General features: G+C 36.5%; 1 protein-coding gene and 1 pseudogene across 6 annotated transcripts; one reads left to right on the top strand and one right to left on the bottom strand.

The window, feature by feature from the left end:
* The first annotated feature begins 1064 nt into the window (after window positions 1–1064).
* Window positions 1065–9796, top strand: LOC107952956 (uncharacterized). Of its 6 annotated transcripts, none has more exons than XR_001699010.2 (4): window positions 1065–2041; window positions 3381–3556; window positions 9348–9435; window positions 9584–9796. XR_001699010.2 is itself a non-coding variant. In XM_041117935.1 (3 exons), the coding sequence occupies exons 1-2, from the start codon at window positions 1349–1351 to the stop codon at window positions 3540–3542; spliced, it is 855 nt and encodes a 284-aa protein (XP_040973869.1). In that variant the 5' UTR covers window positions 1151–1348; the 3' UTR covers window positions 3543–3556; window positions 9584–9796. The 6 variants fall into 6 exon arrangements, 4 of the variants coding, with proteins under 4 accessions (XP_040973871.1, XP_040973869.1, XP_040973870.1 ...); XR_001699011.2 differs by having other exon boundaries at window positions 1151–2041; window positions 9175–9435; XM_041117935.1 differs by lacking the exon at window positions 9348–9435 and having other exon boundaries at window positions 1151–2041.
* Window positions 9797–13475: 3679 nt separating this feature from the next.
* LOC107952955 (ATP synthase subunit alpha, chloroplastic-like) lies at window positions 13476–14580 on the bottom strand (annotated as a pseudogene).
* Window positions 14581–16267: the final 1687 nt, after the last annotated feature.

Here is a 16267-nt window from a genome sequence, read left to right as displayed (position 1 = left end):
ATCAGTGCCATGTTAGCCCAAATTAACAGTGTTAGTGCGGAAGTACTAACCTAGATGACATAATACAATTTCAGGTACCAACTAAGTAAAAAATAAAATTAGGTACCAACTAGGTACTTTTGGAAAAGTTCAAAAGTCAAACTACATATTAGTCCAAAAAATAAAAAAAAATTGCAAAAAGGGCACTGTCATTACAAAATATTTTCATTTTAATCATATGTTATTATATATTCATTTTAATTAACTAATTTTTTTAAGTTTTTTTATTTTTTCCATTCATTTTATATTTTTAATTTCTTTTATTTTTTTAAGGAAATGAGTGACCAAAATGAAAATTGTTGATGCAATGATACAATAAGAAGGAAGTATAAATGAGTGGTGGTTGCTACAGAGGTTAGTTCACCCAATTAAGGCAGAAAGCCGGAGGTTATGGAAAGTGAAGGTGTAGAGAGTGCTAAGGTTGAGAGCTAAAGGTATGTTGATAGAGTATAGGTTTGGTATTCTTGAAGAGTCCATATTTTCTTCATTGTTCTTAGAGATATTTATAGGCGAAGGTCTCATGCAAGATGGTGTTAACGTGTTTGACTAGTTATTTGGCCATCATTACGAAGCGTGTAGGGGGATGTTTTTGATGGTATGAGGATGTTTGCAACAAGACAAATCTTATCATTCATTCTGACTTGATGAGATAAAGTAAATGAGCCTACATGATATTTGGTGACTGACAACTTTATGCTCCTAATGAATATTAGACTATCTATTGCCTAGGTAATCATCTTGGAAAGGTGAGTTTAGCTTGCTACTCAGGCATCTTTCGGGCTTGCCACATGTCTAAACGCGAGTGGAGGTATAATAAAAATTTATTAAAGTTGGGCAAATAAAATAAGTGTACAATAACATTGAATTAATGACATGTTATTAATATGAAAACGTTTTGTAATGGAGATGCCTTTTTTGCAAATTTTTCTTTTTCATAACCAAAGTGAAAACTTATAAAAGTTGAGACACTAACTTCGTAGTTTACCCTTAAGTTTACTTAAGTAGTTCCTGGTAGCATATTCTTTGCGTCGGGGTCCTGAAGGAAAGGGTAAAGACTAAAGAGTGGCATATTCGTTAAAATAAACCAATAACGAAGGCTGTTCTCCACCACACGTTTCCATCTATCTAGTAGTATCTCGTAGAAATAAGAAACTTCATTCATTCAGTTGCTTCTTCTCTCCACTCTCTCTAATCTCCAAGTCTCAAGTCAAGCTCCCCATGTAGATCCTCTCCTCCTTATCTTTCCTGTTTTCTCTGTTTTTCTCTCTCAAATGCGGATAGAAGCTAATAGAAATTAGCTTTTTCACTCATGGGCTCTGTCACTGTAAAACCCTCATTAAATACTTTCTGTTTTATTCCCAAGAGTCCCAAAATTCGTTGTCATTCGCCTCACTTCTCATTCCTCAAACTCAGACCTTCCCTTGTTTCTTTCCCCTTTAAATCTCCTTCTGATCCAATAAACTCATATCCCAAATGTAAAATTCGAAGCTTTATGGTTAACCCTTTATTGGTTTTAGTCCCAGTTTTGAGAAGCATCAGAGGCTTGGCTTTTTCGCATTCCCAAAAATGGGCTTCACGTTTGCACGATTGCATTACAGAATCGGAAGAAATTTTAGACCAATACAATGGCAATTATTTGCAAAGTGGAGGTCTTGGGATGGCTTTATTGAGTGTAACAGCTAGCGCTAAAGTTCGGATTAGTCCATTCGTGGCGACATTGGCGGCGAATCCCACGTTTGTTTCTGGTTTGTTTGCATGGTTCATTGCTCAATCGATGAAGATTTTTTTAAATTTCTTTATAGAGCGGAAATGGGATTTCCGGATATTGTTTGCTTCTGGTGGGATGCCTTCTTCGCACTCGGCTTTGTGTACTGCTTTGACGACATCGGTTGCAATTTGTCATGGAATAGCGGACTCCCTGTTTCCTGTTTGTTTGGGGTTTAGTTTGATTGTTATGTACGACGCCATTGGAGTTAGAAGGCATGCGGGGATGCAAGCTGCGGTAAGAACTAAGAACCAACAATTTTATTTTCTCTGTTATTTACCTCGAAGATTTTTGAGTTTTGGGTTGTGTTTGTTTATAATGTTGCATCGCCGTTTCTTTTGTTGTTTTAATTGTATAGGTTCTTGAAGCTGGTCTATTAAGAGGGCTGACTTGATTTTCTGAACATTATATTGGCAAGTTGTTGGTCCTGTTATTAACATGGCGAAATTGTAATTGTAACAGGGCCATAGGTCTTGGTTGTTTAGAGAAAAGGAAAAGGAGACTTGCAGGGTGGGTAAACTTTGGACATAGATGAAAGTTAATGAAAAACACCAAATTTTTTAATTTACTCAAATAGAGTCCGGAGAGAGATAGACTTAATATTTTTTTCAACTTTGAAATTGGAATATTTGTAGTGCTAATCTTTTGTCAGAACTCAGAAATAAACCTAGTTTGAGGCTTAAAATCTGAATTTGGTTATAGATGAATGTTGCCAATGTTTGAGTACTTATCAATGCTTAAATTGTAGGTGAATGGCTAGTTGATAATATTCTCTTTGGGTATATTGTGTAGCATATGCCATTGGATTTCCATTTACATAATCTTGTTCTTGGGGTCACGGACCTCATGGTATGCGTGGTATATTTGGCATTACAATTACATCCTACTCTTCTGTGAGTGAATTTTCCCCACTGATGACCGGAGCTTCGAATTTGATATGGACTTTGAAGTGGAAGTGTTGAATGGGTTCTTTAATGATTGGAAAAGCAAAGATGTTATCATAACATGGTTCTTGAATGTCACTAAGTTAGATTCTGATTTGCAGTATTGCTTTTCTTTAGCTTTAAGAATTAATATCAAATAATGAGGTTTCATTCTCATCTAAGTAAGTCGCAGGACGAGCAATGTGGCTAATTTTCAAGTACATGCTTCACATTTTAACAACTTTTTCAACTGCTAATTGAATCTGATTCATCGAAACAAATATGGTGGCCATCGCTACCCTGCTTCAACTTAAAATGATCATAATCTGTTTGCCGAAGATTAGGGTTTCATAAACAATAAGAATGCCTTTCAATATTTTCTGTCTTGCAAAAATATTGAAACATTTGGGTAAGCTTGTTTTTCATAGGTCTACATCTGTAGGAGCTTCCTATTGCCTACATATATATGCCTAAATCTCACTTGTTTTTTTTCCCCTGTGTACAATTATGACCTTTACTTGAATGTTAGCTCATCCTCCAATAATTGCATGCAACATTCCGAAATTCTAATAGTAGCTTGCCTTGAAAACTTTCTCTTTGTTGGTACTAACATGTGTTGGGATCATGGAATAATTATGTCTTCCCGGTTGTAGGTTCTTAATATGATCGTTGAGGACCTATTTCAAGGGCATCCAATTAGTCAAAGAAAACTCAAGGAACTTCTTGGCCACACACCGTCACAGGTCTTTGCAGGAGCTATGCTTGGGATTGTGGTAGCTTGTATATGCTGCCAAGGTTGCTTGGCTACAACCTAGAAATGCTTATAGAGGTAAATTTTTTGTCATATCATTTGGACAGTGTTTTACTATTGTAAAAACCTGGCTCGATTTTATGGCTTGATGAGTTTATTGAACTCTCACCAGAAGATGCTGAATTTTTGTTCTTGTTTCAGTAACTTTCCTACTTGTAACACAAATCCAACTTGACGCTAATTTAGGAATCTAGAAACTTTCCTGCCTGTATATCAAATAATGAGGTTTCATTCTCATTTAGGTAAATCACAGGACAGGTGATGTCGCTAACTTTCAAGGACACATTTTTAACAACTTTTCAGCTGCTATTTGAATCGGAATCATTGAATTAAATATGGTGGCCATTGATTCCCTGCTTCAACTTAAAATGCTCTGTTATGCGCCTTGGCGTAAGATCTAGTCACAGGTCTAGACGAGGAAGTATCCTTGCTTCGACCTATGGTTACTCAAAGGCAGATTCGTCTTTGACTGAATCCCCTTCCCAAACTAACGTTTGTGATAAAAAATAAACTCCCCTTTTATTTCATATTGGCAGCCTTTTATAGGCTGTTAATTACAAAGGAAAATCCTAATCTAATTCCTAATTTAAAGTCCTAATAGAATTCCTAATTTAAAGTTTATTAGGAAATAAAAAACCTAGTAAAACTAAAACTCCTAAAGAAATTAAATAAATGTAGAATACATGATGTATTTTATGTTTAAGACTTTAAGACTTTAAAAGGACTAAAATATTTTGGCAATAACTTGTGATGCTTCTGTTTAGTTATCGTCAATTGTCGATACTGTTAAAGTCGTAACCAAACCCAATCCCCGACTTTAAAATTCAACTCTCTGTGCCCCAAATCATAAGTGGCTTTCATTCGTTGCTGAGCTTGCAAGTGTCTATCCCGAGTATTGTGTAAAAGTGCATCCCTATCTTGTAGAGCATTATCCACAGCTTCAATCCTTGTAGAACCAGCTGAATAGGAAAGAAGTCGAGGTGGATCCCTACCGTATACTAATTGGAAGGGAGTGGCCTTTAGGGCAGTGTGATATGAGGTGTTGTAGCAATACTCAGCCCATGGAACCCAATCGACCCACTGTCGTGGACGATCACTAGAGAGGCATCGTAGGTACATTTCTATTGTTCGGTTAACTACCTTTGTCTGACCATCAGATTGGGGATGGTATGCTGAGGAAAAAGCGAGCTTAGAACCACTTTGACAAAATAATTCCTTCCAAAACAGACTGAGGAAAACTTTATCACGGTCTGAAACTATGGATTCCAGCAAGCCATGAAGTCGGAATACCTCTGCAAAGAAGACGGTAGCAACAGATATAGCAGTAAATGGATGGGACAAAGGTAAAAAATGAGCGTATTTCGACAGTCTGTCTACAACCACCATAAGTACCGATTTCCCTTTTACTTTGGGTAAACCTTCCACGAAATCCATAGAAATATCATCCCAAACATGTTGTGGTATTGGAAGAGGTTGAAGTAAACCTGCGGGCTGTAAATTTTGCCATTTGTGGCGTTGGCATACTAAACAATGTTGCACAAATTTTGAGGTTGCAAGCTTCATTCTTTTCCAAAAAAAATCTTGGCGAAGACAATGTAATGTTTTCAATTCCCCTTCATGTGCCATAGCATGTATAGAGGAGATAAGAGTGGGGATAATTGGTGAGGTAGGTAAAAGGTACAACTTCCCTTTGAAGAAAATCAACCCATCTTGTGCAACCCAATCGGGCCCCAACTCTCCTTGTAGAATTCTTTGCTGGAGTTGTGATAATTCTGGGGAAGCTTCTATTTCTCGTCTGATGGCTTTAAGAATTTCAACTTGAAGGAATGAAACAGTCATGAGGTGTGGTAAGTTTTCGTCTTTTCTAGATAAAGCATCTGCAGCCCTGTTTAACTTCCCTGCTTTATATTCCACTCGGAAATCAAACCCCATTAGCTTGCTGATCCAATGTTGTTGTGGGGATGTCGTAAGTCGTTGGTCTAACAAATACTTAAGACTGAAGTGATCAGTACGGATGAGGAAATGCCTTCCCCAAAGATAGGGTCGCTAATGAGTCACTGCCTTTGCCAAACCAATTAATTCACGTTCGTAGGCAGCCAACTTAAGGTGTCGATCTGCAATCTTGCAACTGAAAAAGGCAATGGGGTGTCCCTTTTGCTGTAGTACAGCTCCAAACCCGCTGTCTGAAGCATCACATTCAACCACAAATACCTCCGCAAAGTTGGGTAATTGCAAAACTGGGGTTGTTGAAAGAGAAGTTTTTAATTGGGTGAAAGCAACATCAGCTTCCTTAGTCCAGTTGAAGGCATTTTTCTTTAGAAGAGATGTTAAGGGTGTAGCCACTTGTCCATAATTCTTGATGAATTTTCTGTAATATCCTGCCAACCCAAGAAAGCCTCGTAGAGCCTTGGTAGTTTTAGGAGTTGGCCAATCGGTGACATCTTTAATTTTAGTGTGATCAACCTCGACCCCTTCACCATGGATGACATGACCGAGGTAGGTTACCTGAGACTCTCCAAAGAAACACTTGGATTTCTTTAAGAACAACATATTATCCTGCAAGAGTTCAAAAACTAATCTTACATGATGCATATGTTCAGTCCATGTTTTGCTATAAATTAATATGTCATCAAAGAAGACTAAAACAAACTTACGCAAGTAAGGGCGAAAAATGTCATTCATCAAACTCTGAAATGTGGAAGGGGCATTGGTCAGCCCGAATGGCATGACAAGAAACTCAAAGTGTCCATGGTGAGTTCGAAAGGCTGTCTTTTCCACATCAGTAGTTGCCATTTTAATTTGAAAATATCCCGATCGTAAATCCAATTTTGTAAAATATTTTGCCCTATGAAGTTTGTCCAACAATTCATCCAAGACAGGAATCGGATATTTGTCTTTAACAGTGCAAGCATTAAGCTCTCGATAATCGATGCAAAAACGCCATGACCCGTTATGCTTCTTTACTAATAGTACTGGAGAAGAGAATGGTGATCTACTGGGTCGAATGATTCCTTGTTGTAACATTTGGTCACACTGCTTCTCAATCTCATCCTTTTGAAAATGTGGATATCGATAAGGCCTAACTACAATTGGTCTCGTTCCTGGTTTGAGAGTTATACGATGGTTACATTTACGGTTAGGAGATAACCCAGACGATTCTTGGAATAAATGCGCAAATTCTACCAGTAGCTTATCTAATACTATATTAGTTAAATCCTGTCCCTGTATCAAGCGGAGTCGTGGAACTTCCTCTAGGTGCTGCCCTTGCCAGAGTATCTTCTTTTTGTGTACTGCAAATTGCATAATTAAGGAGCTGAAATCCCATAAAATTGGACCAAGGGTACACAACCATTTAACCCCCAAAATCATATCAAACCCTTTTAATGGTATTGTATAAAAATCAGCTTGAAAGTTGTCATTGGCCACAACGAACTGTACTGATTTACAAATGCCAATGCTAGGAACCCGTTCTCCGTTTGCCACACATACTTGCAACCCCCTTTTCTTTTGTATTTTCAGTCCTAATCTTGGCACTAGACCTTCGCGTAGAAAGTTATGTGTACTGCCTGAATCAACGAGAACTAACACTGTTTTTCCTGACACCTTTGCTGGTAGTTGCATAGTAGATGAATTGCAAGTTCCTCTAATGGCATGTAAGGAAATTTCAAGATCATCTACCTCATCATCTTGCTCATCTTCAATATCTGGTACTTCTATCCAAAATATCATTTTACATTTGTGCCCCATGGAGTAAGACTCGTCACAATTATAACACAATCCCTTAGCCCTTCTCTCCGCCATCTCTGCTCGTGTCAATCTTTTGATAAATGGTGCGGAAGAACCTATTTTGCTGTTATTCCCCATTGGTTTCGTTGTTTGTCCTCCTCCCTTTGCAAAGCTCTTAGTTGTTGGAATAATGGAATTGCTGCCAGTGTTTTGGGAAGCTGACCAGTTTAGATTGGTTTGAGATAACATCTTGGAAGAGACTTTTTGTTTCCGTTCCAAAGCTCGAGCCATATTCATTGCAACTCCAAGGTTTCTCGGTTTTTGCATCTCGATATCAATTCTAAGTTCTCTACTAATCCGCCAGTGAAAAGGTTTACTTGTTGTCGAGGTTTAAGATCAGTAGTCCTAGCCAGTAGTGATTGAAATTGACATTGATATTCTTCTACCATCCCAGTTTGTCTCAAGTTTGCAAGTTCCCTCAAGGGGTTGTTACTCATAGGTGGCCCAACCTGACATGCCAACACTCTCTAAAGCGCTCCCAATTCAGATTTGTCTCTTCTTCCTCGATTTGATCAAACCACAATTGTGCTTCTCCTAAGAGATGGAATGAAGTTAAGCCGACTTTGTCTTCTTCGTTGGTCCGCTGATTGCTAAAAAAAATTTCGCATCTTTTTAACCATCCTAAAGGATCACCAACACCATCATAAGTGAGAAATTCCATCTTGGAGTATCTTGGCACCATGCCCCCACCGTGTTGTGAATCTGAATTTCTTTTCTTGCCTCCACTGCTGCTTTGTTCTTCATTATTTTTTTCTAAATTCTCTTTTGTTGTCTTTTGGACCGAAAGAGATAAAATCGCCATCTGCTCCTCTAATGCTTGTTGCCTTGTAGCCACTTGTTCCATAAATGCCTCCAGCTTGGCTGTCAAAGTTTTTTCGTCACCCATGACAGCTGGCTCTGATACCAAGTTATGCGCTTTGGCGTAAGATCTAGTCACAGGTCTAGACGAGAAAGTATCCTTGCTTCGACCTATGGTTACTCAAAGGCAGATTCGTCTTTGACTGAACCTCTTCCCAAACTAACGTTTGTGATAAAAAATAAACTCCCTTTTTATTTCATATTGGCAGTCTTTTTATAAGCTGTTAATTACAAAGGAAAATCCTAATCTAATTCTTAATTTAAAGTCCTAATAGAATTCCTAATTTAAAGTTTATAAGGAAATAAAAAATCCAGTAAAACTAAAACTCCTAAAGAAATTAAATAAATGTAGAATTCTAATTCCTATTCCTCCGTTGATATTGTTTTCCAATGAAAACATCTATATCATGCTCATAATCTGTTAGCATTTTCAAAGTATTTAATGTTCCAATAGTTACAAGGGAAATGTTATAAGTAATCCAAAATTTAGCAGTGAAGAGTTATAAGGTATAAATTAAGTCTCTTAGTTATTAAATTTTACATCTCTTGGTTATTTGTTACTAATCAAGAGTTGTGACAATCGAGGTAGATACTTTTTTGAATGGTATGTCTATTGCTAGGAGATGGTTGTATCTATATTAACAAACATGAAATTTGTTATAGATAAAATTCAGATTTTATTTGGAATGACATATCAAAAGCTTTGAAACAAAGTTCCGTTTTGTTCTTTCTCCATCTTTTGATGTTCATAAATTATTTTATAAAGAATTACTTCAGATTTCTTTTATAGAAATTTATATTCTATTAAACATGGCTTAGTGCTCAGTGAATTGTTTTTATCTGTACAAAATATAAACAATCATTGGGTTTCATTATATTCTTGAGGTTTATTTGTTCATAATTATTTTTGCGCACAACATTTACAATGAGAACTAACAAAAAAGACTAAAAATGGCTTGATACATGACTTGGTGTTTTGTCATATTGATCAGTTTTTGTGTTCAAGCATTATTTTCAAGTTTGGTTCAAGTATTCAGAGTTACATCCCCAACAATTGAAGTTCTGCACCAACATAATCCGTCTGCAAAATATTAATTTTCCATACAAACAATATGGATGTCTCCGCATTAATATTGAAACGTCTATGTATGGTTGTTTTTCACAGGTCTACATCTGCAGTTGCCCTATTTCCACATATGGGTTCCTAATTTCTTCTTTTTTTCCCTCGATACAAATATGACCTTAACTTGAATGTAAGTTCCTCCCATAATTATATGCAACACCCCCCAAAACTCTAGTAGCTTGCCTTGATAACTGCCATTTGATCTCTTTGTGGTTACTAACTTATGTTGGAATCGAGTCATAAAACTTAAGGAATTTTCTGGCTAAACGCCATCACAGGTCTTTGCTGGAGCAATGCTTGGCATTGTGGCGGCCTGTATATGCTGTCAACTTGTTCGGTTGCAACATAGAAATGCTTCTGCAGGTAATTTTTGGTAATATAATTGGAACGGTGTTTCGCTATTGTTTAAACCTGGCTCAATTTTATGGCCTTCTGAGCTTATTGTACTCCACATACACTCATTAACCAAAAACCTGAAGATGTTCAACTTCTATTCCCGTTTCGGTAACTTTCCCTGTTGTAAGTTAGATTTGTTTTGTTCGTGAACTGGGTTACTTATTCAAGTCTAAAGTTGTATCCAAAATTTGGTTGGGTTTGAGTGAAAATATTAATCTCGAAAAATAGGATTGAGCAAAAATAATTAAATAAGTTTAAGATATAGGCTTGGGAAGGACTCAGATATTCAAGGCTCGAGTCTAGCTTAATTCAATCTATTTTTCTAAATTTATAATATATTATACTATGTAATTTTTATATATTATGTGATTTATAATCCATAAAAATTAGACCTATAGTAATATATTACCCTAATGTAAACATTAGGGGTGTGCATTGGGTTAGGTCGGGTTTTTTTATGGGAATAACCAAATAAATCGAAAATTAGGGGCTAATCAAATTAACCGAATTGAAACTTAAGGGATAATTGAAATAATTGAATCAAATTTTTTTATTTCGTTTATCAGATTTTTTTTTACTTGATTAAAACAATCAAGGATCTTGAAGCTATAACCTCCAGTAATGGTGTTTTCAGATTCGGGTTTTCTAGCCTTATTAGTTTTATAGATCACTACATAATTAGGGTCATTAGAAAATTATACAAATATTTTAGAGATCTAAAGAAATAAAAATATATAAAATTTGGTACTTAATAAAGATCAAAATTTATATTAAGTGCATTTCATGACTAGTTATTTACCTTTCTGAAAAGCACTAGAAGTAAAGAAGAGTAGTCACTGTTATTGGTTATGGCTATGAACACTTTAGTTTCGACCCAAAAATATATATAATTTTTTAATATCTTTTTTGAAAAATTTAGCTTTAGCCTACCAAAGAATTAACTTGGAAGTGAAAGTGAAGCAAAATATAGGGGGTGTTGGGCAAACGAATGATGGTTGTGGGCTGGTGTTGGTGGACGCTAGACGGGTGTGGTCATGTGGCCTTCGGTAATGGTGACCATCGAGGAAGTGTGGGTGGTGGTGCATATTGTGTTAACATTTAGGTATTGGGATGGAATTTCAAGTATGGGAAAATGAAGAACGATTAAGTTTAAAGTCTTTTACCTTTTAAGTTTTTTTTTTTGACTTAACAGCTGGCATGCTTTTATTGACTTAATAAAATCAATGCAATTGAAGAGATACAGAGGGCCAAAGATGAAAAAAGAAAGTAACTATCCCTTTCCCTTCACAACCCCTCCCCCAAACATACGAAATGCAAAAATGCTTCAATTAACAGAAAAACCCATTGAAAGGCTTTAAAACTGGAGCGATTTAATAAAAACGCTAGTCAACATCTTTTGATCTAGCACTCCTTGTCAGCACAGCCGGAACCGTTAGCTGGTACTATGTATATTCTGTCCTTTGGCTTCCACCAGCACTTGAATCCCCACTAGAGCCTCCTCTATCCATCAAACGTCTCGTTTTCGGAGGAAGCCGTCTCTCACAAGCAAGTGAGCCACCCGATTACCTCCCCTTTTTATGTGTTGAAATTTGAAGCTCTCAAAGTCCATTTTAATTTGTTTGGCTTCCCAAATATGATTGCCAATCTTTGATCTATTTATGCATGGCATCCTAAGCTTTGAAATAATCACCAAGGAGTCTCATTCAACCTTCATTGTCTGAAACTCCATCTCCTGGGCAAATTTGATAGCCTGAATGGCAACCAATGCCTTTGTCACCTCCACGGTCGATATGTTTCTATTCCAACTGCACCCATTGTCAACTCGTTGTTATCTCTAATTATTATACCTGAACTTAACGCCTCAAAATCTCTATAAAATTTATTATCGAAATTAACTCTTAACCCACGGATCAAGATGTCGCCACACTATCGTCTCATCTGTCATATTTCTCGTTTAAGCCCCCTCCAATGCTTCCAATTCCCTAACATAGCCCAAAATGAAGGTACATAAGTCATTGTTGGTTTGTTGTTTTCCTTCATGCAATAACTTGTTTCTCAATAGCCATAAAGCCTAAATGGTAACAATAACAAGCACTTGTTGTTGATTACACCTTGTAAATAATTGCTTAACCCATTGAAGCAACGATTCTCCTATCTGGTTTAGTTTCCAAATTATACCTAGTTGTTGCCAAACTTGTAGGGCATAGGGGCAACCACGACAAGCATAAAAACCAGTTTTGGACTCTCCTCCACATCGTAAACATATTGCATCAATTACTAACATTCTAATACAAATTAGACTTTGAAGGTAAGTATAAATCACCAGATTGTAATTTTCATCTTGTTTGGCACTTTTGCTTGCAACAATTGTCTGTATAAAGATATTGCCTCTGAACCTATATCTCTATACAAGTCATCCTCAGCTTCGCGGAAGCCTCTCAGCAAAAGTCAATACCTTCTACGCATTGTATACTCTCCAGAATTCTTAGGGCACCATCACAATTTGTCCTAGAGCCCGTGCTATACTAATGGAATGCTGAATATTCTCTTTGCTTCTTGGTAAGTAAAAGTGGTAAGCACTAAATTCTCTTTCCATGCCCAATCTTGCTCGTCAATTAGATTAGCAATCATATTAACACGTAAACATGTGGTGAATTAATTGGGTAAGGTCTATCACCAAGCAGTCAGGCTGCCTCGCACACAAGTATTGACTTTCCATCATCGATGTGTTAGCTACTCCTCAACAACAGAAGCCCCTCTGTTGCCCAAATGCTTCTCCAGATTGCTGAAGGTTGACTTCCTAACTCCTCTCTTAAAAAATCGCCATTGTCATATTTTGCTTTTAGTACTCGTGCCACTAATAAGGTAGGATTATAAACTAACCGTTACCCTTGCTTAGCCAGAAGTGCAGTATTCGAAAACCCAATCCCCCAACCTCCTTCAATGCGCACAATCCTTCTTACGAACACCAATGAATTCCTTGTTGCGACTGTAATCTCTGCCACCAATAACGGCATAATAACGTTTCTATCTTTTTGCAAAAGGAATTTTGCAATAAAAAACATGACATAACATACGTGAGAATCGCCTGCAATATAGATTTAATAAAAATTGCTTTACCTCCTTGCGATAACCACCAATTACACCACCCATTAATCTTCCATTGAATTCGATCCTTAATACTTTGGAAAGTCAATTTTCTATTTTGACCCACCACTATCGGTAGCCCCAAATACTTCTCAGGATCCATAAAACTTCTCACTCCTAGCCCCATTTCTATCAGGTATTTTTTTTTCACTAACGTTCGAGTTAAAATAAATAAGGGATTTTTTAAAGTTAATCAACTACCCTTTTTCCTTTCTCTAGCCTTCCAAGCTAACGATACTTTCGATTCCCACCACCAGCTCAATATTTGAATTCTATCTATTTGAGTATTTATTAATTCAATTCATTGAATTGAATTAATAAATACGCAATTCCTAACAATACAATTTTTCACATGTTCCTTAGTTTTTCCAACCAAGAGAAAAGAAAAAAACTGAACAAGAGAAGAAAAATCAAAATATCAAAAAATCGTAATGAAAAGCATCAATTGTCTAATGGATATGACAAAAGTAATCTAAACTTTTGGTAAAGGTTCAAATCCTATTGGACGCAATTTAGACTCAATTTCTCTATATTCCATTAAGTTAGAATTTTCTATTTATAATTGTTCCTGAAGTAGAAAATGTTCCATTTATTTTTAAATAATGTCTTCCACAAGCGTTTTTGGAACTAAGGTTTATTCATTTTTAAGTAAGTATGTAACTCAACAAGAAATTTCCTTACTTGTTCAATTTCTAATTAATCAAGAAAACCATTCGTTCTGGTATAAATAGTACTTATTTGTTATGCCACCGTAAGTGGATCTGATTGGAATTGTTTAAGCAACTCAGTAATCATTGACCTCGTGCCAATTGATTCTGAGTAGCTTTATCGATATCAGAAGAAAATTGTGCAAAGGCTTCTAATTCGACGAATTGGGCCAATTCCAATTCTAATTTACCAGCGACTTATTTCATAGCTTTAATTTGAGTCGCGAATCCTACTCTAGAGACGGAAATCCCCTCATTAATAGTAGGTCTGATTCCAAGATTGAATAGATCGACGGATAAGAATATGAAAATCACTTTAGTAGGAATATACGTCGAAACGTCTCCCAACTGGGTCTCAACTATTGGTAAAGCAGTTATACTTCTTTCACTTAACTGATAACTTGATTTAGGGGATATTTCAAAAAGGCGCGAGTGCAAATAAAAAACATCTCATGGATAAGCTTCACAACTCGACAATCCTCGTAATAGAAGAGGCATTTGGTGATAAGCCTGTGCTTGCTTGAAAAGTTCATCATAAATGATTAATGTGTGTCGTTTACAATACATAAAATATTCAGCCAAAGTAACTCCTGTATAAGGAGCGAGGTATTGTAATGTAGTTGGGGAATTCGTCATTTCAACTACCACAATGGTATACTCCATCGCTCCCCTTTCTTGGAAAGTGGTCACTACTTGAGTCATAGAACATCTCTCATATTTTACCAAAACATTTTTCACATTTATTGCCCCACTAAAGATACATCCTCGAAAATCAAACTATTATTTGCAAAGAACAGATGCAATATTATAGGCCTTGATCGACTCGCCTTCGCTCCCTCCACCAAACCCTTTTGATAGACCAATCGCAATAAAGATGATAGCCCCTCACTGTAGAACAAAAATAGAAAAGGCCTTAAGGGATCACCTTGTTGAAGTTCTCTTGAAAGGGAAATTTCTCCTCTTACTACACAATTTACAACAACTGTATACTTAACAGACTTTACTTATATCATTATCAATTTTACCCATACAATTGCGAATCTCATTTTTAGCATTACCTTATCCACCAAATGCCACTTGACTCTATCATACGCCTTGCTCATATCCAACTTCAACGCAAAATAGCCCTTTTGACCACCCTCTTTTTTTTCTTTTAAAAGAATACAATATTTCAAAAGCCACTACCATATTATATGTAATCAACCTTCCTGGCACGAAAGCACTCTACACCTTATTAATACAATGTGACATAATCATTTACAATCTATTAACAATTTCCTTTAAAATTATTTTGAACAACACATTACATAGATTGATTGGTCGAAAATGAGTCATACTAGAAGGATTAGTTTGCTTTGGAATAAACATTATATTAGTATGATTGATATTTTTCAGGGGCCCATCACCATTCAATATATCAAGACAATACTTACTAACATCTTTACCAATTATATGTAAAAAAAAAGGCATACAATCGTTACTCGATGCTTTTGTAGGATGCATACTACGAATTTTCGTCTCGATCTCTTTCTCTGTGAACCTCAATCACAAAAACTCATTCATGCATTCAGTAACATGAATCGGAATACCCAAAAGGAGTCTCCTCATATCTCTTCCACCTTGTGATGTGAATAGCTCTGAAAATACCAATAAGTAATCTATTCAATCCCTTTGTCTTTCACCAAAATTCGACCATCCTTGTTATCAAGTCGTTTAATAACATTCGTTCATTTTTGCTACGAAGAAAACTTGTGAAAATAAGTTATATTTTGATCCCCATTTCTTAACCAATTAGCCCTTGCTCGTTGTTCCCAATATCTTCTGCCCTTATCAATCTCTAAATTCAGTTGCATCTTAGTAATGACTAATTCTTCCAATACATCGTCATTCGGAGGCTTTCTGCTTAGCTTTTTTAATCAGTTCTGTAATTTACTTGTGGTCATCCTCGAAAGTTGCCTTATATCATTTGCCCACCGTATTAACCTCATTCAATCGACTTAATCCAATTAGGCAAAATACCTATTGAATCCGCCCGTAAGCGATTGACCTCCTCTTCGCATGATTCATTAAGTATCCAAGTCACCTCAAATTTAAAGTTTCGTTGCCCATGCTCCTGTATTTCAGTCGGACAACTTGTATTAAGTAATAAGGAACAATTATCAAACAATGAGTGTACACAATGCTTCAGTCTAGAATTCAAAAATAAGTCCCACCACTCCATTCGTACCACCCTTCTATCAAGCCTTTTCTGGATATTATTTTAAGGCAATCTACCACACTCCCATGTAAACCATTTGCCTTCGTATCCCAAGTTTAGGAGTTCACAATCATCAAGAACAAATCTAAAAGCTTCCATAGCCCTCTCATATCTTATTCTACCGTATTATTTCTCATGGAAATACACTATTTCGTTGAAATCTCCTATGACTAGTCATGGATTGTTTCCTTCCTCTACTAGTCTCTGAAGTAGTGCCCACGATTAATATCGTAAGGTTCCCACTGGATGTCCGTAGAAACCAGTGAATGATAAACCACCCTTTGTACCATTACTACTTACATCGATTTCGTTCGTAAAACCCCAAATCTTTCAAACTTTCTCCATCCTCGAACTCTGTAACTTTGTTTCCATGAAGAAAGTCATCTCAATATTAGTCTCCTTCAACACGTGTCAAAGGTGACGAATAGCCTAGGGGTACCCAACCCCCTAAACAG

This window comes from Gossypium hirsutum, chromosome A07, assembly GCF_007990345.1.
Source record: "Gossypium hirsutum isolate 1008001.06 chromosome A07, Gossypium_hirsutum_v2.1, whole genome shotgun sequence".
NCBI lineage: Eukaryota > Viridiplantae > Streptophyta > Magnoliopsida > Malvales > Malvaceae > Gossypium > Gossypium hirsutum.
The sequence above is the reverse complement of the archived record's forward strand: the minus strand, read 5'-3'. Positions and strand labels throughout refer to the sequence as shown.

Excerpts from the sequence above, each read along its gene's own strand:
- LOC107952956 (XM_041117935.1), top strand. The coding sequence starts at position 1,349 with ATGGGCTCTGTCACTGTAAAACCCTCATTAAATACTTTCTGTTTTATT. Across the intron at positions 2,042-3,380 it reads ATGCGGGGATGCAAGCTGCG|GTTCTTAATATGATCGTTGA; the intron begins GTAAGAACTAAG and ends TCCCGGTTGTAG.